Source organism: Caloenas nicobarica, chromosome 27, assembly GCF_036013445.1.
Source record: "Caloenas nicobarica isolate bCalNic1 chromosome 27, bCalNic1.hap1, whole genome shotgun sequence".
NCBI lineage: Eukaryota > Metazoa > Chordata > Aves > Columbiformes > Columbidae > Caloenas > Caloenas nicobarica.
Window position 1 is genome coordinate 4996680 of NC_088271.1, and position 24013 is coordinate 5020692.

Consider the following 24013-nt stretch of genomic DNA (forward strand, 5'->3'; position numbering starts at 1 on the left):
TGCAGCATGTGCTTCCCTGTCCTGCGCTACCACCAAAGTTCTTCAAATCCCCAAAAGACAGTTTGTTCTTAAGGGTCAAGTGCTGCCTGTGCTGCTGAGGGTGGGGAGAAAGCAGGATAAAGAAGGAAAGAAGTGACTTGAAGGTGTCCAGCACAGAGCCATGAAGATGATGAAGGGAGTGGAGCATCTGACTTACAAGGAAAGGCTGAGGGAGTTGGGTCTCTTTAGCTTGGAGAAGAGGAGACTGATGGGTGACCTCATTAATGTTCATAAATAGGGAAAGGCTGAGTGTCAGGAGGATGGAGCCAGGCTCTTCTCGGTGACAACCAAGGAAAAAATAAGGAGCAATGGGTACAAACAAGGAGTTTCCACTTATATATGAGAAGAAAGTTCTTCCCGGTGAGGATGCCAGAGCCTGGCCCAGGCTGCCCAGGGAGGTTGTGGAGTCTCCTTCTCTGCAGACATTCCAACCCGCCTGGACACCTTCCTGTGTAACCTCATCTGGGTGTTCCTGCTCCAGCAGGGGGATTGGACCGGATGAGTTTTCGAGGTCCCTTCCAATCCCTGACGTTTTGTGATTCTGTGGTTTCGGGTGGGTGGTTGGAGAAAGCAGACAACTTGGGTACAAAAAACTCCTCAAATATCGTCAGCTATTTGCACCTACTACAACAGAAAATAAAAACGTCTCATGTGCTCTAAACATCGTTGGAAATTTAAAAAGAAAAGTCTTATTAATAAGCTGGCCACTCAACTCACAGAAAATGTGCTTTCTGGTTGAATAAAAACAAAAGCAAAAACAACTCTTGTGCTGCATCCTTTGACACATTGGGAACATGCTGGGAACAGTGAAAAGCGGGGAGGGAAGTGGCAGCAAATTACAATGAAGTCACTGACACCATCTAATGTCCCCCAGAGCTCAGTGAGGATCCAGGGCGATGCTGGTGCTCTCAGACATGGGCAAAATTCATGGCCAAGGCCCTGAGCCTGCACTGTGCTCAACCCTTCGTGGGGAGAAGCTGCATCGGGAGCCGGGAAGATACTGAGGCTGGAAGCAACGCCCCAGGGATCAGCAAAAACCAGAGGGATGCCTACCTGAGTGCAGCTCGTGAACTTGGAAAACTAAACCATAAGCGATAAAAGCCAGCAGAGCCAAGCACCGGAGGAAACTGGAGAGCATCATTTTCACTGGAGCACAACCTGGAGACACGGAAAGAGAGGGAAGAGCTGAAAGGGAGGAGAAACAAGGGAATAGAATGAAAGGCAGAACTCACTTTTAAAGGGGTTTATTCCTGCTTGCAGCTTTTTATAATGGCTAGGGAAGAGCCTCAGATGCCAAAGGTTGAATTCAATTTTCCATCATCAGCCTGACTTTGCTTGGTGCTTTACATACAAAGTATCTGACTGGTAATAAAAGTTGCAGGAATTTCCCATGGGGAAACAAAGGACAAGCTGCAACATCTCCTCTAATTCCCTGACAAAGTGGCAGTTGTTTCAACATGAGGCCTTGCTTTTCTTATCCAGCCTTGAGAAAGAGATGGAAATGTGCAGGATGAGAAGGAGAAACCCAGACCCAATGCACGTGGAGCTGTTGCCACATAATCTTCCTCTGGGACAAATTCAGGACTCAGTCGCACATCCCCTGCCACCGCAATGACGTCTCAGACCAGGGACAGCAAAATAACCAGAACATTAATTCAACACCCAGCCAGGATGGGACCTGGCCCTGCTCTGAACCCCCGAACCCTCTTCTCACTCACTGACTTAGTCCCGGCTTTGTTAATGAACAGTGAAACCCACGACGAAGTTTGGCAGAGAGCAGAAAGCGATTTCAATCTGCAGCTTTGCAAGAGATGCCACGTACCTGGAGTAACCGAGATCTCTCATGGGGCAGGAGCTGCTCAGCTGTCACAGGAGTGTCTGGGATTCACCTCGTCTGAGCTGCGTCTTCCGCTGTCTGAAAACCAAACAGAAACGTCACTCTGCATCCCAGGATATCACTTGTTTTCTTCTGAGCTGCCTCTGCTCAAAAATGAAAGTCACTGAGTGATCTGGAGTTTTTTGGCAATGCTTTTGCTCTGGAAATGCTCTTCTGGCAACGCCCACAGGCAGCCGGTGCAGCTGCTTATCGTATCACAGCCTCATCTGGCGGCTGCCCCAGCCTGGGCAGGGATGGATAGCGGACTGGGGAGGGGATGCAAAGCCCAGCACCTGCTGTCCACCGTTACGTAATCGAGGCAATACATGCCCTGCAAACGTCACCCTGAAATGCACTGGCAGCCAGACAAATCTGGGCAAGCAGCAGCTGAAAGGAGCCGGATATCTTCCCTCATCACCCTATGTGACCTGGACACCCAGAACATGGCCAGTGCTCTGGGGCTGGAGTCCCCAGGTGACATCCCACTGGACTGGACGTGCACATGGTGCTGCTGGCCCAGGAGGGCTCTGGGCACGCAGCAGTGCCGCAGGCTCTTATCACCCACCCGCAGCTGGACGAAGCGGGGAGATGTGGCAGATCCTGTGATGCAAACAGGACAGGGGCACTGCAGGAACGTTGGGAGGGAGCTCCCAAACTCAAGTGTCAGAGGAGGTCACACACCCGTGACAGCTTCAGGGTGTGGGAGGGAGTCACCAGGAGGAGGGGAGGTGGAAGCTCCCGTGCTGTGGTACCCCAGAGAGGATGCTGGACTCCAGCTGTGCTCTCCAGACAATCCAGCCCCTCTGGGCTTTGATCTCCTCCCTCAAACAAGCTGGAAATGCTCTGCAAGCCCAGTCCAGCCAGGAGCTGATGAGCTGAGGGCAGTGGAGAGCAGACTGGAGACCTCCAGACCATCCAAAACCTCCTTTCCTGCAGTCAGCCAACAGGTGAGTGCTGGCTGTCTGAAAAGTGCCTGAACGCTGTGACTCTGTCATCATTCCTTCTGCTTTTTTATCATCTTCAGGCAGCCTCTGAGTCTTGCAATTTCCACTTTCAGCAGAGAATCCCGCATACCCTCCTGTGGATTCTCAGCCAACGCAGTGGAAGGAGAGAAACAGAAGGAGACCCTGGTCAACGAGGTGGAGGAGATGAGTGGATGAGGTGAGTTTTCAGAAGGGAAGAGGTGGTGGATCTGTCCTCTGTTGAGGAGCCATAAGCCTCCTGCTTCTGCTGTAGAACAGCTATTTAAGGTCCCAACACCTGGGGCTTGTCCCAGCCTGGGCTTGTGATGGAGTTGAGACTTGGTGGCTGTGACCCCCCCAGCTGAACTCCTTGTGCTTATCTGTAGACCCACCACCAATGACAATGGCCCATCCTTGGCTCCCAATGCTGTCCACAGAAACAAACAGGAATTTGGGGTCGCAGGTCTTGGGGTAACATCCATTGCGGTCTGCACTTGTTTGTGCCCAGATGTGCCTGTTTTAGTCATGCAGCACTAGAGCCACCTAAGCTCAGGTCCAGGTGTCTGCAGAGCAGACGTGCACCCACCCACTCAGGTGGATCCTCCTCCAGGACACTGGGGTCTCCTTGGCCAGGGATGGCATGGCAGCTCCTGGATGAGGAGCAGGGGCAGGATCAGGGCAGCACTGAGGCTGGGGCAGTCCAGGACAAGGGGGTTTCCCACCTCTGGGCAGGGGAGAGGAAATCATAGAATCATAGAACAGTTTGGGTTGGAAGGGACCTTCCCAGCTCCCCCAGTGCCCCCCCTGCCATGAGCAGGGACATCTGCACCAGCTCAGGTTGCTCAGAGCCCTGTCCAGCCTGGCCTGGGATGTCTCCAGGGATGGTTCATCCACCACCTCTCTGGCCAACCTGGGACAGGCTCTCACCACCCTCAGGGGCAGCAATTTCTTCCTCATGTCCAGCCTGAATCTCCCTCCTTTAGTTTAAAAGCATCACTCCTTGTCCTGTCACAACAGGCCCTGTCTGTTCTCATCTATCTTATCTCCAAAAGAGGAAGAGGATCATGAGGTGATGGTGTCCAAGGGTCATAGAAACATGCAACCTCATGGCTCCTGGCCTGAGGAGCACGGTGCACATTCTCCAGTGCAGAAAACACAGTCTGTATGTTCACCTTCCTACACAACTTTGTTAGGGACACAAATGTCTAACAAGTGTCTCTTCAGAGCCCTAGAAGCAAGGGCCACCCCCATGCTGACGAGATGCCTTTCTCCATGAGAAATTTTGGTTTCTCCAGCTTCATTTCAGCCCCCATAGGACATTCTGAGTCTGCTCCAGGTGACTCAGAGTTGTAAGGGGGGATCCACTTCCCAGTGTTAGCTGTCTCCAGGTCACAGGTGAGCTCGTCACCTAGGCTTGTGCTGGAGACACACACAGTCATGGACCGACCCACTGACATACGTGCCTTCATTGTATCCTATAGAATGCAGTGAACCGTTTTCTCAAAGGTCCCTGGTACTCCTCACAGGCTAAAAGGAGGTGAAGGCAACACCTTGGACACAGACATTTGGTGCTGACACACAGACAAATCCCACTGAAGTCACTTTATTCTGTACATTTAGAAAGCGATCCCTGCTGCAGGAATGTCTTCAGGGAGAGTGTTGTTCAAATGGTAGAGAGCGGGGATGAAAGGCGACGGTCATGAATTGCAGCTGCGGAAACTCTGTTCAAGCACAAAGGGCTAATTCTTCCCCTTGAGAGAGGTGCAGCACCAGCCAGAAGTCAGAGACGTAACGAGATCTCCACTCTTGGACGTGCTACACAATTCAGCTGAGCGAGGTTCAAAGACACCTTAGGCTACTTGGAGGGTAGCCTTGCTGAGAGTAGGTGGCTGCAACAGAAATCTCTACCAGTTCCTTCCAACCTAAATCCTGCTGTGAGTCTGAACTGCCAAGGTCCCCTAGAAAACCTTCTCTTGCTCCCCCCCCCCATCAAGGCCACACTTTGAGCCGTGTCCCACAACCCAGCCAGAACCAAGGGTAGACTTTTTTCCCCTCAAATGATGTCTGTGTAAACGTGAAGATGGGAATGTTCTCATCAACACTGAAAAATGACACCCGCCCCTCTTCATAACACAGTGAGACCCGGATCCGCTTGGGAGCTTGGATTTCAGAAAGGAAAGTGCGAGCAGGGGACGTGAGAGCTTGGAAGCGCCCTTCCCACTGCCCCACTGCCCAGAAACCCTCGTCTGGTTTAAATACAATGTTGCCCGTCCTTTTCACATCTTCCCTACACACCCCCACAGTCCATCCTCCTCTGTCCTCCACCTCCACCTCCCAGTAACATCTCCCTGAGGTGAAGCCTTCATGACCCAACACACAGCGCCATAAGTCAAATCTCTTGGGGACGTCAGGGACGACCCGCGGCTTCTCTTCTCTTCTCTTCTCCACTTCTTTTCTCTTGTCTTCTATTCTCTTGTCTTGTCTTCTATTCTCTTGTCTTGTCTTCTCTTCTCTTTGCTTCTCTTCCTTTGTTTTCTCTTCCCTTCTCTCCTCATCCCTTCTCTTTACTTCCTTTCTCTCCTCTTCCCTTCTCTCCTCTTTCCTTCTTTTCTCTTCTCTTCCCATGTCTTCTCTTTCCTTCTCTTCTCGTCTCGCACTTTTGTACTCATCAGACAAGAGAAGGCCGCTGTGGGCTGTGTCGGAATCCAGAACCACCTTCACTGCAGGAGGGATGGAGTCAACAAATCAGGGCAGAGCTCACCCCAATAAAGAGCTTTGCTGGGACTGCATAAGGAAGAGAAAGAGTGCAAGCGATAGCTGGCAGACTGTGGCATGGGAAGCTGCACAAGGTGACAAGGTTATTGCAAGGAGCAGAAAACAAAGCAGAGAGGTGACATTGAGCAGAGCAGAGAGAGAAGACCAGGAGAACTCCAGACTGAATCACACAGAATCACAGAATCCCAGAATGTCAGGGATTGGAAGGGACCTCAAAAGCTCATCCAGTCCAACCCCCCCGCCGGAGCAGGAACACCCAGATGAGGTTACACAGGAAGGTGTCCAGGCGGGTTGGAATGTCTGCAGAGAAGGAGACTCCACAACCTCCCTGGGCAGCCTGGGCCAGGCTCTGGCACCCTCACTGTGAAGAAGTTTTTTCTCATATTTAAATGGATCCTCCTGTGTTCAAGTTTGCTCCCATTGCTCCTTGTCCTATCAGTGGCTGTCACCGAGAAGAGCCTGGCTCCATCCTCGTGACACTCACCCTTTCCATAATGATAATCATTAATGAAGTCGCCCCTTATTTCCTCTTCTCCAAGCTAAAGTGACCCAGCTCCTCAGACTGAAGAAGCCTCCATGTCTAAAGCGTGGCCAGCACTGCGCACTGAGGACCAAGACTCTCCAGATGGGCCTGAAACAGGGACGTGCACCAAACAAACAAGAGATCTGAGTGTTACGCGCCCTCCTGGACAGTGAGTCCTGGCAGAAGCATCCCTGGTCCCACCAGCATCGCTGTGGCAGAGGAACTACTAGGAAGCGAGATTAAAGCAGGGAAGATGATTCAGCACCCCAAAAGACCAAACTTTAATTACCTTCTTCTATAGGCATTGCATATCTTCTCCATGCTTTATTAAAAAAAAAAAAAAAGATAAAAGAAAAAAGAAAAAAATCACAGTTGAGAGGTAATCTGAACACACTTGTATTGGATTAGCTCAGATTAATAATATCCCAGTGCAGTTGAACATCTTCTGAATTGTTGCTATATTTGTGAAAGTTATGTCACAGCACACAGCTTCAAATCTGTCCTGACTATTTATGGTCTGTTTGTACTTTCTTTGAAAAGTGAAACGATTTTCTTCTTAGGATAGAAGGATCACAGGCAATATCTTAAAAACACATAGAGAACAAAGGACAATCATGTCTCTGAAACAAGTTTGGTATTTGCTACCTTTTCCTTTCCCAAAAGGAAAACCAAAACGAGGACATAGAAGCAAAACCCAGGTGAGAAAATGACTCAGTGGAAAAGTGTCTCATGTAGGAAGGAGAATGGTACTCACCAAGTTCTTCAGCTTGCTTCTCTGAAAAAGAAGATAAATCAGCACAAATGGGTTGTGGGATATTGATTGGGATATAACCTCAACGATAACCACCTGCACGGGCAGGAGAAGGGTTCTGCCAATGCTTGGCCAAACCATCTTCAATCACCTTGAATTGTCTGACTCAAATTCACTCTCTCCTTTTCCCTCCCCCCCCCAAGCACTTTTTGGTTCACTTTGCACTTTAACAGTGAAAAGGAAAAACCAAAACCCACCACCCTATACAGACTCTGTGAAAAATCCTTTGTAAGGAACAGGAAACTCACCAATTTCTGCATCACGGTCCCCTGAGCAACAAAGAGAAACACAAGTTACTATTTGACACAGCCCCTTCCCCAGGATCCCACCACACACGTGAGCAGAGGCTGTGAGAAAGGGGGCAGATGTGCTGATTGACACTCTGGTTGCAAGGATGCTCCTGATTCCTGAGTGGGCTGGGCCTGTATTGATGTTCCCCATCAACCTGTATTGGTAGCAATTTAGCAAGAGCTCACTTTTAATAGCCAAAGAGCTTTCTTGGCAATTCTATGAGCTGCAACCAAACAAATATGCTCTCTTCAATTCTATTTTTTTAAATTTCTTGTTAAGCAAACAATCTAAGTTTTTAAAAGAGGATTCTCAACAGCCTAGGTTTCTGTAATCTCTCCCTCAAATAAAAACCTCAATAAGTTTTCCATACTATTTCACTACTCAAAATGAATGAGCATGTTAAAAAGCATTGACAGCCACTCAGAGAAAAAATCCTAATGACTTTTCAGAGTAAATTTTCACATGATTAGGGTGTCAGGGAGGGGGAAGTAAAGTATCTACTGAAAGAAGAACATTTAGACAGAACGAGAGGATGAATAACAAAGTCTGAAAGTTTTCACAGAGGATTTCACCAGGAAGACAGGGAGCGGGACTTACGCAGTGCTGCCTCTCGCATCGCTGAAAAACAAAACCAGAACAGAGCATCACCACCAAAGCCCATTCCTTTTCCACCGATACACTTGTTGGGGTGGGGAGGAGGCTGAAATCGCTCATGATGGAAAAGCTGCAGCCCAGGAGCTCCCCAAGATCTTTCTGCTCAAGACTTTTGGAGCTCTTGGCCACCCCCCCCAGAGCCACCTCGGGCAGAGTCCAGCCAGGGCTGCAGCTCCAGGGCAGCGGTGAAGGGGCAGGTTTGCATGGACCAGGGAGGAGCACGGGGTTAAACTTCTCCTTCAGTGCTACAGAACCATCCTGCTCCTGGGTTTCCTTGGTGCTGAGACACAGCTGAGGCCCTTGCAAAATGAAATGTGCTACCCCAAAGCTTCTACCAGCTTTGGGAAGACTCTTGAGAGCTCTTTGAAATGTAAAATTCATGTTGGTACAACATCTGTTCATGCTTTCTTGGGTTTGGCAGTGATTTTCCTTACAATTACCACCTTTTCAACGTTTCACAGACAGAGTTAACAATTTTCTATAGCCACCAAGCAAATCATTGACCTCCCTCACATCCCCATGAATTCTCCCATTTCAGGGAATTACCTAGTTTCTGGGAAAACAAATGTAAAGCTTACCTAGTTGTTCCTCATGCTTTCCTATGAAGGAAAGAAAGAAATGTAAATAATTGAGAACATCATCCCTTCCAAAGAGCCCTGGTCAAACCACAGCAGGAGTTACAGCCACTGGGGGTCTGGCAGTGCTGCGGTGCCTGTGCCCAGCCCAGCCCAGCTCCCTTTGGTAAGAAATAGAGGATTTCCATTCCCCTTATTCCTCTGTATTATTTGTCTTTGAGAAAGGGAGGAGCCCTGCCAGGCCCCCAAAAGTGCAAGGTTTTGGGTATTTTTACAGGGCGTGGCAGACTGTGGCATGGGAAGCTGCACAAGGTGACAATGTTAGTGCAGGGAGCAGAAAACGAAGCAGAGAGCTGACATTGAGCATAGCAGGAAGAGGAGACAAGCAGAACTCCACACTGAATCACACAGAATCCCAGAATGTCAGGGGTTGGAAGGGACCTCGGAAGCTCATCCAGTCCAACCCGCCCGCCGGAGCAGGAACACCCAGATGAGGTTACACAGGAAGGTGTCCAGGCGGGTTGGAATGTCTGCAGAGAAGGAGACTCCACAACCTCCCTGGGCAGCCTGGGCCAGGCTCTGGCACCCTCACCGGGAAGAAGTTTCTTCTCATATATAAGTGGAACCTCCTGTTTTCCAGTTTATACCCATTGCCCCTTGTCCTATCCCTGGTTGTCACCGAGAAGAGCCTGGCTCCATCCTGGTAACACTCACCCTTTCCATATTTATAAACATTAATGACGTCACCCCTCAGTCTCCTCTTCTCCAAGCTAAAGTGACCCAGCTCCTCAGACTGAAGAAGCCCCCATGTCTAAAGCGTGGCCAGCACTGCGCACTGAGGACCTGGACTCTCCAGACTGGCCTGAAACTGGGACGTGCACCAAACAAACAAGAGGTCTGAGTGTTACGCGCCCTCCTGGACAGTGAGGCCTGGCAGAAGCATCCCTGGTCCCACCAGCATCGCTGCAGCAGAGGAACTACCAGGAAGCGAGATTAAAGCAGGGAAGAAGATTCAGCACTCCAAAAGACCCAACTTTAATTACCTTCTGCTCTATGCACTGCATACCTTCTCCATGCTTTAAGAAAAAAAAACCTCACAGTTGAGAGGTAATCTGAACACACTTGTACTGGATTAGCTCAAAATAATGATATGCCAGTGCAGTTGCACATCTTTGGGATTCTTGCTATATTTGGGAAAGTCATGTCACGGCACATAGCTTCAAAGCCGTTCTGACTATTTATGGTCTGTTTGTACTTTCTTTGAAAAGTGAAATGATTTTCTTCCTAGGATAGAAGGATCACAGGCAATATCTTAAAAACACACAGAGAACAAAGGAAAATCATGTCTCTGAAACAAGTTTGGTATTTGCTACCTTTTCCTTTCTCAAAAGGAAAACCAAAACCAGGACATAGAAGCAAAACCCAGGTGAGAAAAGGGCCCAATGGAAACGTGTCCCGTGTAGGAAGGAGAATGGCACTCACCAAGTTCTTCAGCTTGCTTCTCTGAAAAAGAAGATAAATCAGCACAAGTGGGTTATGGGATATTGATTGGGATACAACCTCACCCGTAACTGCCTGCACGGGCAGGAGGGGGGTTGGGCCAACGCTTGGCAAAACCATCCTCAATCACCTTGAATTGTCTGACTCAAATTTACTCTCTCCTTTTCCCTCCACCCCCCAAGCACTTTTTGGTTCACTTTGCACTTTAACGGTGAAAAGGAAAAACCAAAACCCACCACCCTATACAGACTCTGTGAAAAATCCTTTGTAAGGAATAAGAAACTCACCAATTTCTGCATCACGGTCCCCTGAGCAACAAAGAGAAACACAAGTTACTATTTGACACAGCCCCTTCCCCAGGATCCCACCACACACGTGAGCAGAGGCTGTGAGAAAGGGGGCAGATGTGCTGATTGACACTCTGGTTGCAAGGATGCTCCTGATTCCTGGGTGGGCTGGGCCTGTATTGATGTTCCCCATCAACCTGTATTGGTAGCAATTTAGCAAGAGCTCACTTTTCATAGCCAAAGAGCTTTCTTGGCAATTCTATGAGCTGCAACCAAACAAATATGCTCTCTTCATTTTATTTTTTTTTAAATTTCTTGGTAAGCAAACAATCTAAGTTTTTAGAAGAGAATTCTCAACAGCCCAGGTTCCTGTAATCTCTCCCTCAAATAAAAACCCCAATAAGTTTTCCATATTATTTCACGACTTAAAATAAATGAGCATGTAAAAAAGCTTTGACAGCCACTCAGACAAAAAATCCTAATGACTTTTCAGAGTAAATTTTCACATGATTAGGGTGTCAGGGAGGGGGAAGTAAAGTATCTACTGAAAGAAGAACATTTAGACAGAACGAGAGGATGAATAACAAAGTCTGAAAGTTTTCACAGAGGATTTCACCGGGAAGACGGGGAGTGGGACGTACGCAGTGCTGCCTCTCGCATCGCTGAAAAACAAAACCAGAACAGAGCGTCACCACCAAAGCCCATTCCTTTTCCACCGATACACTTGTTGGGGTGGGGAGGAGGCTGAAATCGCTCATGATGGAAAAGCTGCAGCCCAGGAGCTCCCCAAGATCTTTCTGCTCAAGACTTTTGGAGCTCTTGGCCACCCTCCCCAGAGCCGCCTCGGGCAGAGTCCAGCCAGGGCTGCAGCTCCAGGGCAGCGGTGAAGGGGCAGGTTTGCATGGACCAGGGAGGAGTACGGGGTTAAACTTCTCCTTCAGTGCTACAGAACCATCCTGGTCCTGGGTTTCCTTGGTGCTGAGACACAGCTGAGGCCCTTGCAAAATGAAATGTGCTACCCCAAAGCTTCTACCAGCTTTGGGAAGACTCTTGAGAGCTCTTTGAAATGTAAAATTCATGTTGGTACAACATCTGTTCATGCTTTCTTGGGTTTGGCAGTGATTTTCCTTACAATTACCACCTTTTCAACGTTTCACAGACAGAGTTAACAATTTTCTATAGCCACCAGGCAAATCATTGACCTCCCTCACATCCCCATGAATTCTCCCATTTCAGGGAATTACCCAGTTTCTGGGAAAACAAATGTAAAGCTTACCTAGTTGCTCCTCACGCTTTCCTATGAAGGAAAGAAAGAAAGAAATGTAGATAATTGAGAGCATCATCCCTTCCAAAGAGCCCTGGTCAAACCACAGCAGGAGTTATAGCCACTGGGGGTCTGGCAGTGCTGCGGTGCCTGTGCCCAGCCCAGCCCAGCTCCCTTTGGTAAGAAATAGAGGATTTCCATTCCCCTTATTCCCCTGTATTATTTGTCTTTGAGAAAGGGAGGAGCCCTGCCAGGTCCCCAAAAGTGCAAGGTTTTGGGTATTTTTGCAGGGCCTGGCAGACAGTGGCATGGGAAGCTGCACAAGGTGACAATGTTAGTGCAGGGAGCAGAAAACGAAGCAGAGAGCTGACATTGAGCAGAGCGGGAAGAAGAGACAAGCAGAACTCCACACTGAATCACACAGAATCACAGAATGTCAGGGGTTGGAAGGGACCTCGGAAGCTCATCCAGTCCAACCCCCCGCCGGAGCAGGAACACCCAGATGAGGTTACACAGGAAGGTGTCCAGGCGGGTTGGAATGTCTGCAGAGAAGGAGACTCCACAACCTCCCTGGGCAGCCTGGGCCAGGCTCTGGCACCCTCACCAGGAAGAACTTTCTTCTCATATTTAAACGGAAGCTCCTGTGTTCCAGTTTATACTCATTGCCCCTTGTCCTATCCCTGGTTGACACCGAGAAGAGCCTGGCTCCATCCTGGTAACACTCACCCTTTCCATTTTGATAAACATTAATGAGGTTGCCCCTCAGTCTCCTCTTCTCCAAGCTAAAGTGACCCAGCTCCTCAGACTGAAGAAGCCCCCATGTCTAAAGCGTGGCCAGCACTGCGCACTGAGGACCTGGACTCTCCAGATGGGCCTGAAACTGGGACGTGCACCAAACAAACAAGAGGTCTGAGTGTTACACGCCCTCCTGGACAGTGAGGCCTGGCAGAAGCATCCCTGGTCCCACCAGCATCGCTGCGGCAGAGGAACTACCAGGAAGCGAGATTAAAGCAGGGAAGATGATTCAGCACTCCAAAAGACCAAACTTTAATTACCTTCTGCTCTATGCACTGCATACCTTCTCCATGCTTTAAGAAAAAAAAACCTCACAGTTGAGAGGTAATCTGAACACACTTGTACTGGATTAGCTCAAAATAATGATATGCCAGTGCAGTTGCACATCTTTGGGATTCTTGCTATATTTGGGAAAGTCATGTCACGGCACATAGCTTCAAAGCCGTTCTGACTATTTATGGTCTGTTTGTACTTTCTTTGAAAAGTGAAACGATTTTCTTCCTAGGATAGAAGGATCACAGGCAATATCTTAAAAACACACAGAGAACAAAGGACAATCATGTCTCTGAAACAAGTTTGGTATTTGCTACCTTTTCCTTTCTCAAAAGGAAAACCAAAACCAGGACATAGAAGCAAAACCCAGGTGAGAAAATGGCCCAATGGAAACGTGTCCCGTGTAGGAAGGAGAATGGCACTCACCAAGTTCTTCAGCTTGCTTCTCTGAAAAAGAAGATAAATCAGCACAAGTGGGTTATGGGATATTGATTGGGATACAACCTCACCCGTAACTGCCTGCACGGGCAGGAGGGGGGTTGGGCCAACGCTTGGCAAAACCATCCTCAATCACCTTGAATTGTCTGACTCAAATTTACTCTCTCCTTTTCCCTCCACCCCCAAGCACTTTTTGGTTCACTTTGCACTTTAACGGTGAAAAGGAAAAACCAAAACCCACCACCCTATACAGACTCTGTGAAAAATCCTTTGTAAGGAACAGGAAACTCACCGATTTCTGCATCGCGGTCCCCTGAGCAACAAAGAGAAACACAAGTTACTATTTGACACAGCCCCTTCCCCAGGATCCCACCACACACGTGAGCAGAGGCTGTGATGAAGGGGGCAGATGTGCTGATTGACACTCTGGTTGCAAGGATGCTCCTGATTCCTGAGTGGGCTGGGCCTGTATTGATGTTCCCCATCAACCTGTATTGGTAGCAATTTAGCAAGAGCTCACTTTTAATAGCCAAAGAGCTTTCTTGGCAATTCTATGAGCTGCAACCAAACAAATATGCTCTCTTCATTTTATTTTTTTTTAAATTTCTTGGTAAGCAAACAATCTAAGTTTTTAGAAGAGAATTCTCAACAGCCCAGGTTTCTGTATTCTCTCCCTCAAATAAAAACCTCAATAAGTTTTCCATATTATTTCACGACTTAAAATAAATGAGCATGTAAAAAAGCTTTGACAGCCACTCAGACAAAAAATCCTAATGACTTTTCAGAGTAAATTTTCACATGATTAGGGTGTCAGGGAGGGGGAAGTAAAGTATCTACTGAAAGAAGAACATTTAGACAGAACGAGAGGATGAATAACAAAGTCTGAAAGCTTTCACAGAGGATTTCACCGGGAAGACGGGGAGCGGGACTTACGCAGTGCTGCCTCTCGCATCGCTGAAAAACAAAACCAGAACAGAGCATCACCACCAAAGCCCATTCCTTTTTCACCGATACACTTGCTGGGATGGGGAGGAGGCTGAAATCGCTCATGATGGAAAAGCTGCAGCCCAGGAGCTCCCCAAGATCTTTCTGCTCAAGACTTTTGGGGCTCTTGGCCACCCTCCCCAGAGCCGCCTCGGGCAGAGTCCAGCCAGGGCTGCAGCTCCAGGGCAGCGGTGAAGGGGCAGGTTTGCATGGACCAGGGAGGAGCACGGGGTTAAACTTCTCCTTCAGTGCTACAGAACCATCCTGGTCCTGGGTTTCCTTGGTGCTGAGACACAGCTGAGGCCCTTGCAAAATGAAATGTGCTACCCCAAAGCTTCTACCAGCTTTGGGAAGACTCTTGAGAGCTCTTTGAAATGTAAAATTCATGTTGGTACAACATCTGTTCATGCTTTCTTGGGTTTGGCAGTGATTTTCCTTACAATTACCACCTTTTCAATGTTTCACAGACAGAGTTAACAATTTTCTATAGCCACCGGGCAAATCATTGACCTCCCTCACATCCCCATGAATTCTCCCATTTCAGGGAATTACCCAGTTTCTGGGAAAACAAATGTAAAGCTTACCTAGTTGCTCCTCACGCTTTCCTATGAAGGAAAGAAAGAAAGAAATGTAGATAATTGAGAGAATCATCCCTTCCAAAGAGCCCTGGTCAAACCACAGCAGGAGTTACAGCCACTGGGGGTCTGGCAGTGCTGCGGTGCCTGTGCCCAGCCCAGCCCAGCTCCCTTTGGTAAGAAATAGAGGATTTCCATTCCCCTTATTCGTCTGTATTATTTGTCTTTGAGAAAGGGAGGAGCCCTGCCAGGCCCCAAAAGGGTAAGATTTGGGGTTTTTTTTACAGGGCCTGTCAGACTGTGGCATGGGAAGCTGCACAAGGTGACAATGTTAGTGCAGGGAGCAGAAAACGAAGCAGAGAGATGACATTGAGCAGAGCGGGAAGAAGAGACAAGCAGAACTCCACACTGAATCGCACAGAATCACAGAATGTCAGGGACTGGAAGGGACCTCGGAAGCTCATCCAGTCCAACCCCCCGCTGGAGCAGGAACACCCAGATGAGGTTACGCAGGAAGGTGTCCAGGCGGGTTGGAATGTCTGCAGAGAAGGAGACTCCACAACCTCCCTGGGCAGCCTGGGCCAGGCTCTGGCACCCTCACCAGGAAGAAGTTTCTTCTCATATATAAGTGGAACCTCCTGTGTTCCAGTTTATACTCATTGCCCCTTGTCCTATCCCTGGTTGACACCGAGAAGAGCCTGGCTCCATCCTGGTAACACTCACCCTTTCCATTTTGATAAACATTAATGAGGTTGCCCCTCAGTCTCCTCTTCTCCAAGCTAAAGTGACCCAGCTCCTCAGACTGAAGAAGCCCCCATGTCTAAAGCGTGGCCAGCACTGCGCACTGAGGACCTGGACTCTCCAGATGGGCCTGAAACTGGGACGTGCACCAAACAAACAAGAGGTCTGAGTGTTACACGCCCTCCTGGACAGTGAGGCCTGGCAGAAGCATCCCTGGTCCCACCAGCATCGCTGCGGCAGAGGAACTACCAGGAAGCGAGATTAAAGCAGGGAAGATGATTCAGCACTCCAAAAGACCAAACTTTAATTACCTTCTGCTCTATGCACTGCATACCTTCTCCATGCTTTAAGAAAAAAAAACCTCACAGTTGAGAGGTAATCTGAACACACTTGTACTGGATTAGCTCAAAATAATGATATGCCAGTGCAGTTGCACATCTTTGGGATTCTTGCTATATTTGGGAAAGTCATGTCACGGCACATAGCTTCAAAGCCGTTCTGACTATTTATGGTCTGTTTGTACTTTCTTTGAAAAGTGAAACGATTTTCTTCCTAGGATAGAAGGATCACAGGCAATATCTTAAAAACACACAGAGAACAAAGGACAATCATGTCTCTGAAACAAGTTTGGTATTTGCTACCTTTTCCTTTCTCAAAAGGAAAACCAAAACCAGGACATAGAAGCAAAACCCAGGTGAGAAAATGGCCCAATGGAAACGTGTCCCGTGTAGGAAGGAGAATGGCACTCACCAAGTTCTTCAGCTTGGTTCTCTGAAAAAGAAGATAAATCAGCACAAGTGGGTTATGGGATATTGATTGGGATACAACCTCACCCGTAACTGCCTGCACGGGCAGGAGGGGGGTTCTGCCAACGCTTGGCAAAACCATCCTCAATCACCTTGAATTGTCTGACTCAAATTTACTCTCTCCTTTTCCCTCCACCCCCCAAGCACTTTTTGGTTCACTTTGCACTTTAACGGTGAAAAGGAAAAACCAAAACCCACCACCCTATACAGACTCTGTGAAAAATCCTTTGTAAGGAACAGGAAACTCACCGATTTCTGCATCGCGGTCCCCTGAGCAACAAAGAGAAACACAAGTTACTATTTGACACAGCCCCTTCCCCAGGATCCCACCAGACACGTGAGCAGAGGCTGTGAGAAAGGGGGCAGATGTGCTGATTGACACTCTGGTTGCAAGGATGCTCCTGATTCCTGAGTGGGCTGGGCCTGTACTGATGTTCCCCATCAACCTGTATTGGTAGCAATTTAGCAAGAGCTCACTTTTAATAGCCAAAGAGCTTTCTTGGCAATTCTATGAGCTGCAACCAAACAAATATGCTCTCTTCATTTTATTTTTTTTTAAATTTCTTGGTAAGCAAACAATCTAAGTTTTTAGAAGAGAATTCTCAACAGCCCAGGTTTCTGTATTCTCTCCCTCAAATAAAAACCTCAATAAGTTTTCCATATTATTTCACGACTTAAAATAAATGAGCATGTAAAAAAGCTTTGACAGCCACTCAGACAAAAAATCCTAATGACTTTTCAGAGTAAATTTTCACATGATTAGGGTGTCAGGGAGGGGGAAGTAAAGTATCTACTGAAAGAAGAACATTTAGACAGAACGAGAGGATGAATAACAAAGTCTGAAAGTTTTCACAGAGGATTTCACCGGGAAGACGGGGAGTGGGACATACGCAGTGCTGCCTCTCGCATCGCTGAAAAACAAAACCAGAAGAGAGCGTCACCACCAAAGCCCATTCCTTTTCCACCGATACACTTGTTGGGGTGGGGAAGAGGCTGAAATCGCTCATGATGGAAAAGCTGCAGCCCAGGAGCTCCCCAAGATCTGTCTGCTCAAGACTTCTGGAGCTCTTGGCCACCCTCCCCAGAGCCGCCTCGGGCAGAGTCCAGCCAGGGCTGCAGCTCCAGGGCAGCGGTGAAGGGGCAGGTTTGCATGGACCAGGGAGGAGCACGGGGTTAAACTTCTCCTTCAGTGCTACAGAACCATCCTGGTCCTGGGTTTCCTTGGTGCTGAGACACAGCTGAGGCCCTTGCAAAATGAAATGTGCTACCCCAAAGCTTCTACCAGCTTTGGGAAGACTCTTGAGAGCTCTTTGAAATGTAAAATTCATGTTGGTACAACATCTGTTCATGCTTTCTTGGGTTTGGCAGTGATTTTCCTTACAATTACCACCTTTTCACCGTTTCACAGACAGAGTTAACAATTTTCTATAGCCACCAAGCAAATCATTGACCTCCCTCACATCCCCATGAATTCTCCCATTTCAGGGAATTACCCAGTTTCTGGAAAAACAAATGTAAAGCTTACCTAGTTGTTCCTCATGCTTTCCTATGAAGGAAAGAAAGAAATGTAAATAATTGAGAACATCATCCCTTCCAAAGAGCCCTGGTCAAACCACAGCAGGAGTTACAGCCACTGGGGGTCTGGCAGTGCTGCGGTGCCTGTGCGACTCACCAGCCCAGCTCCCTTTGGTAAGAAATAGAGGATTTCCATTCCCCTTATTCCTCTGTATTATTTGTCTTTGAGAAAGGGAGGAGACCTGCCAAGCCCCAAAAGTGCAAGGTTTTGGGTATTTTTGCAGGGCCTGTCAGACTGTGGCATAGGAAGCTGCACAAGGTGACAATGTTAGTGCAGGGAGCAGAAAACGAAGCAGAGAGATGACATTGAGCATAGCAGGAAGAGGAGACAAGCAGAACTCCACACTGAATCACACAGAATCACAGAATGTCAGGGACTGGAAGGGACCTCGGAAGCTCATCCAGTCCAACCCCCCCGCCGGAGCAGGAACACCCAGATGAGGTTACACAGGAAGGTGTCCAGGCGGGTTGGAATGTCTGCAGAGAAGGAGACTCCACAACCTCCCTGGGCAGCCTGGGCCAGGCTCTGGCACCCTCACCAGGAAGAACTTTCTTCTCATATTTAAACGGAAGCTCCTGTGTTCCAGTTTATACCCATTGCCCCTTGTCCTATCCCTGGTTGTCACCGAGAAGAGCCTGGCTCCATCCTGGTAACACTCACCCTTTCCATATTTATAAACATTAATGACGTCACCCCTCAGTCTCCTCTTCTCCAAGCTAAAGTGACCCAGCTCCTCAGACTGAAGAAGCCCCCATGTCTAAAGCGTGGCCAGCACTGTGCACTGAGGACCTGGACTCTCCAGACTGGCCTGAAACTGGGACGTGCACCAAACAAACAAGAGGTCTGAGTGTTACACGCCCTCCTGGACAGTGAGGCCTGGCAGAAGCATCCCTGGTCCCACCAGCATCGCTGCGGCAGAGGAACTACCAGGAAGCTAGATTAAAGCAGGGAAGATGATTCAGCACTCCAAAAGACCCAACTTTAATTACCTTCTGCTCTATGCACTGCATACCTTCTCCATGCTTTAAGAAAAAAAAACCTCACAGTTGAGAGGTAATCTGAACACACTTGTACTGGATTAGCTCAAAATAATGATATGCCAGTGCAGTTGCACATCTTTGGGATTCTTGCTATATTTGGGAAAGTCACGTCACGGCACATAGCTTCAAAGCCGTTCTGACTATTTATGGTCTGTTTGTACTTTCTTTGAAAAGTGAAACGATTTTCTTCCTAGGATAGAAGGATCACAGGCAATATCTTAAAAAACACATAGAGAACAAAGGACAATCATGTCTCTGAAACAAGTTTGGTATTTGCTACTTTTCCCTTTCCCAAAAGGAAAACCAGAAGCAGGACGTAGGTGCAAAACCCAGGTGAGAAAATGGCCCAATGGAAAAGTGTCCCATGTAGGAAGGAGAATGGCACTCACCAAGTTCTTCAGCTTTGTTCTCTGAAAAAGAAGATAAATCAGCACAAGTGGGTTATGGGATATTGATTGGGATATAACCTCACCCATAATCGCCTATATGGGCAGGAGAGGGGTTCTGCCAACGCTTGGCCAAACCATACTCAATCACCTTGAATTGTTGGACTCAAATTCTCTCTCTCCTGTTCCCTCCACCCCCCAACCGCTTTTTGGTTGCCTTTGCACTTTAACAGTGTTTTTTGCAGGGTCTGGCAAATCATCACATTTATGCGAGAGGAATGCAATGTTGGCAGGGTCGGAGGAAAGTCTGGCTAATGCTGCTTTAATGTCCACATCCTTCTTTGCTACCTTTTTGTTGGAAAAACAACCTTTCTTTTCTTGCCAGAACGTAAATCCTAGGATCTTTAAGCTCCCTGGCACCACATGTGTGTCCCAGACACCGAGACAAGACTCCAGGACCACCCCGACATTTCCCAAACCCACTCATCCACCAAAACCAGAGATGGCCAAACAGGACGAATCTCCCTCCCCAAACACCGCACCAGGACAGTACCTTTAATTTTACATAGATAAACAGCGATAATAAGGACAGCAACCAGAACAACCAGGAACACGCCCAGGGCAATTATCCAAGGATGTGCGTTATGGAAGAAGGAATCTGAAAAATAAAGTCCCCAAAGGGGTTTGGTCAATTTGAAGCAGCAACGGGAAATGGATTATTTCTGTGTTATACAAGCTCATCGCAGGTCTGAATCCCATCAAAGGTGAAAGTTACCTCTTGAGTGTACTCGACAAAGTGACAAAAAGAAAATTTAAAAAAAAACCCTATTTGGGGAATTTCACACTTGTCTGTGATTGATGATGTTTTGTCTGCATACTCTGTGGGGGATTTTTTAAAGCAAAAATAAATTTCTAGTCAAATTCTTTCTAGTTAAATCAGGCTTTCTTCTCCTTTGAGAAAAAGCAAGCTGCACGGTGCAGAAAACACTGGATGCACCGAACACGCAGCCTGACAAATGCAACTTAGAAATTCTGCCAGTGTTCTTGGCCGTCCAGGACGTGTCGGACCCAGCAGGAGAAGTTCTGCTTCGTGCCCCTGGTGAGGATGATGCTGCTTTCCACCGCAAAGAGGCTTCTCTGGTCCTGGGTGACGCTTTCCGAGAGGGATGGGAGATGCTGCCCGTGGGGATCTCGCCACAGCAGCTGGGGCCGCGGGTACCAGCCGGCCGAGCGGCAGGACACCCGGATCCCCCCGTCCTGGTACCGCTCCAGCGTGACGAGCGGGGCAGAGCCGCTGGCTGCGGGGACACAGACACCCCAGTGATCCTGCGGGAACGGGGTGGCCTGGCTGTCCCTCTGCCTGACAAGGGATGGACTTGGACACAGACAAGTCCCGGGGTTTGGTTTAAGACAAGTGTCAGGTGGGGTCAGGACATTTCATTTCAACAGGGAATGGACCTGCTGGAGAGGGGCCAGAGGAGCCCCAGAAATGACCCGAGGCTGGAACAGCTCTGCTGGGAGGACAGGCTGAGAGAGTTGGGGGGTTCAGCTGGAGAAGAGAAGCTCCAGGGAGACCTTATTGTGGCCTTTCCGTACTTAAAAGGGGCCCATAAGAAAGATGGAGACAGACTTTTGAGCAGGGCCTGTTGTGACAGGACAAGGAGTGATGGTTTCAAAATAAAGGAGGGACATTCAGTCTGGACACGAGGAAGTAATTGTTGGCCCTGAGGGCGGTGAGAGCCTGGCCCAGGTTGGCCAGAGAGGTGGTGGATGAACTATCCCTGGAGACATCCCAGGCCAGGCTGGACGGGGCTCTGAGCAACCTGAGCTGGTGCAGATGTCCCTGCTCATGGCAGCGGGGGCACTGGGGGACCTGTGGAGATCCCTGCCAACACAAAACTCTCTATGATTCTATGATTCTTGCAGTCTTTTTCACATAACTCAAAGATCTGCTCTGGAGGCTGCTACTGCATCAAAATAATCTACAGGTCTGGATATTAATATAGAAAAGCACAAACCGGGACATTCCTACTGTATTACTCAATGCCAAATTTTTTCTTACTTCCATTTATAGGAAGAAAAAAATCTCAAGAACACCTCTGAAATAGGCAGAGTATCTCACAAGTTCTTGATGGCCACTTTGTAGGCAATTTTACTTCTATGATACTTTCTTGGTATTTTCAAACATGGAACTTAATTAAACTGTATTTCCTACACAACCACCTGAAATTGCTGCTGGGGAGGACAGGGAACAAGAATGCTGGCTACGAGCAAGTAAATTAGAGGCACCTGGGACATGGAGTACAGACCTGTCACCTTCAGCTCCACCACAGCCTCATCATAGTCTGAGCCATTGAGAACAAAGCAGGTGTAATTCCCTCTGTCAGATAGTTGGACATCGAAAATTTTCAAGTTCACGCTGCCCTCAGTGAGTCCGTCCTTCCACAGCTCTGTGCGTCCTTGATATTGCAGCATCTGGTCCTGGTACTGGTCCTGACCCCCCTGGTAGTGATGCACAAAGGGCAAGAGCTGCTCCCGAAACCAGGTCACCTCCATGTCTTGCGTGCTCTGCACGGGGGAGAAGCGGCAGGGCAGCACCGCGTCCTCGCCCATGGCCACGGTGACGGGGCCGGGGGGTCCCATCACTTTGAGCGGAGCTGGGAGAAAACCCCAAAGGAAGAAGAAATAACCATGAGTTTGCTGTGGTGACCGAGCTTGGAAAAGCAGCGCCTGCTGCTCCAGATGGTTTGTGTGCAATGTGCTATGTCATTGTGTTGGAGCGTCACCATGCTGGGGGGACAAGCCATTGAGGGGGCTGGGAGAGGGACCCTGACTGTGCAGCACATGGTTCCCTGTCCTGTGCTACCACCTAAGTTCTTCAGATGCCTAAAAGACAATTTGTTCTTAAGGGTCAAGTGCTGCCTGTGCTGCTGAGGGTGTGGAGAAAGCAGGATAAAGAAGGAAAGAAGTGACTGGAAGGTTTCTGCGTGGGTGGCTGGAGAAAGGAGAGAACTTGAATACAAATAAAACTCAAATATCCTCAGCTATTTGCACCTATTACAACAGAAATTTAAAACGTCTCAGGTGCTCTGAGCATCTTTGGAAATTTAAAAAGAAAAGGCTTATTAATAAACTGGCCACTCAACTCACAGAGGAAGTGTTTTCTGGTTGAAGAAAAACAAAAGGAAATCAACTTTCAAGACAACTGTTGTGTTGCAGCCTTTTGCCAGGGCAGCTTCAGGTCAGCAATCTAACAGAAAAAGAGCCCAGAATATTTTTTAAAACAGATTTTTTCCAAGGCTATTTCCTGTGCGTCGGTAGCCAGGAAGACACTGAGATTGGAAGCAACGTCCCAGGGACCAGCAAAAACCAGAGGGACACCTACCTGAGTGCAGCTCGTGAACTTGGAAAAATAAACCATAAGCGATAAAAGCCGGCAGAGCCAAGCACCGGAGGAAACTGGAGAGCGTCATCTTCACTGGAGCACAACCTGGAGACGTGGAAAGAGATGGAAGGGCTGAAAGGGAGGAGAAACAAGGGAATAGAATAAAAGGCAGAATTCACTTTTAAAGGGGTTTCTTACTGCTTGCAGCCCCTTTTTATAATGGCTACTGAAGAGCCTCAGATGCGGAAGGCTGAATTCAATTTTCCATCATCAGCCTGACTTTGCTTGGTGCTTTACATACAAAGTATCTGACTGGTAATAAAAGTTGCAGGAATTTCCCATGGGGAAACAAAGGACAAGCTGCAACATCTCCTCTAATTCCCTGACAAAGTGGCAGTTGTTTCAACATGAGCCCTTGCTTTTCTTATCCAGCCTTGAGAAAGAGATGGAAACATGCAGGATGAGAAGGAGAAACCCAGACCAAATGCACGTTGAGCTGTTGCCACACACTCGTCCTCTGGGACAAATTCGGGACTCGGTCGCACATCCCCTGCCACTGGACTGATGTCTCAGACCAGGGAAAGCAAAAGAACCAGAACATTAATTCAACACCCAGCCAGGATGGGACCTGGCCCTGCTCTGAAGCCCCTGAACCCTCTTATCACCCACTTAGTCCCGGCTTTCATAACGAGTGGTGAAAACCACGACGAAGTTTGGCAGACAGCAGAAAGCGATTTCAATCTGCAGCTTTGCAAGAGATGCCGCGTACCTGGAGGAACCGAGATCTCTCACGGGGCAGGAGCTGCTCGGCTGTCACCGGAGTGTCCGGGGTTCACCCCATCTGAGCTGTGCATTTCCCTGTTAAAAACTAAACAAAAATGTCACTCTATGTCCCAGTCTCTCACTCATTTCCTTCTGAGCTGCCTCCGCTCAAAAATGAAAGTTGCTGAGCGATTTGAAGGGTTTTTGGCAATGCTTTTGCTCTGGAAGAGCTCTTCTGGCAGTGTCCGCCTGCACGTCCCTGCCACAGGGACCCGGTGCAGCTGCGGCTGGTACGGCAGCCTCCTCCCGTGGCTCCATGGGCTGGGGAGGGGCTGGATATTGGACTGGGGAGGGGATGGATATTGGACTGGGGAGGGGCTGGATATTGCGCTTGGGAGGGGATGGATATTGGACTGGAGAGGGGATGGATATTGGGCTTGGGAGGGGATGGATATCAGGCTGGGGAGGGGATGGATATTGGACTGGGGAGGGGATGGGTATTGGACTGGGGAGGGGATGGATATTGGAGTGGGGGGGGGCTGGATATTGGACTAGGGAGGGGATGGATATTGGACTGGGGAGGGGATGGATATTGGCAGCAGTTTGCACATCCCTGGGAGAAGCCCACGCTCAGCAGTGGGAAGGAGGTGATGGAGCTGAAATTGAGGGAGGTAACTCAGGACTGAGGGAGGTGA

General features: G+C 48.6%; 1 protein-coding gene across 1 annotated transcript; it reads right to left on the reverse strand.

The window, feature by feature from the left end:
* Nucleotides 1–4866: 4866 nt before the first annotated feature.
* On the reverse strand, nucleotides 4867–22644 carry LOC135999020 (butyrophilin subfamily 1 member A1-like). The gene is made up of 11 exons (XM_065652412.1): nucleotides 22557–22644; nucleotides 21481–21828; nucleotides 20200–20469; nucleotides 19725–19841; nucleotides 14632–14652; nucleotides 13997–14017; nucleotides 13356–13376; nucleotides 13052–13072; nucleotides 6465–6497; nucleotides 5533–5597; nucleotides 4867–5319 (listed from the first exon to the last, which is right to left on the reverse strand). Exons 1-11 carry the CDS (start codon nucleotides 22642–22644, stop codon nucleotides 4867–4869), a joined length of 1458 nt encoding a protein of 485 aa, XP_065508484.1.
* Between the last annotated feature and the right edge of the window lie 1369 nt (nucleotides 22645–24013).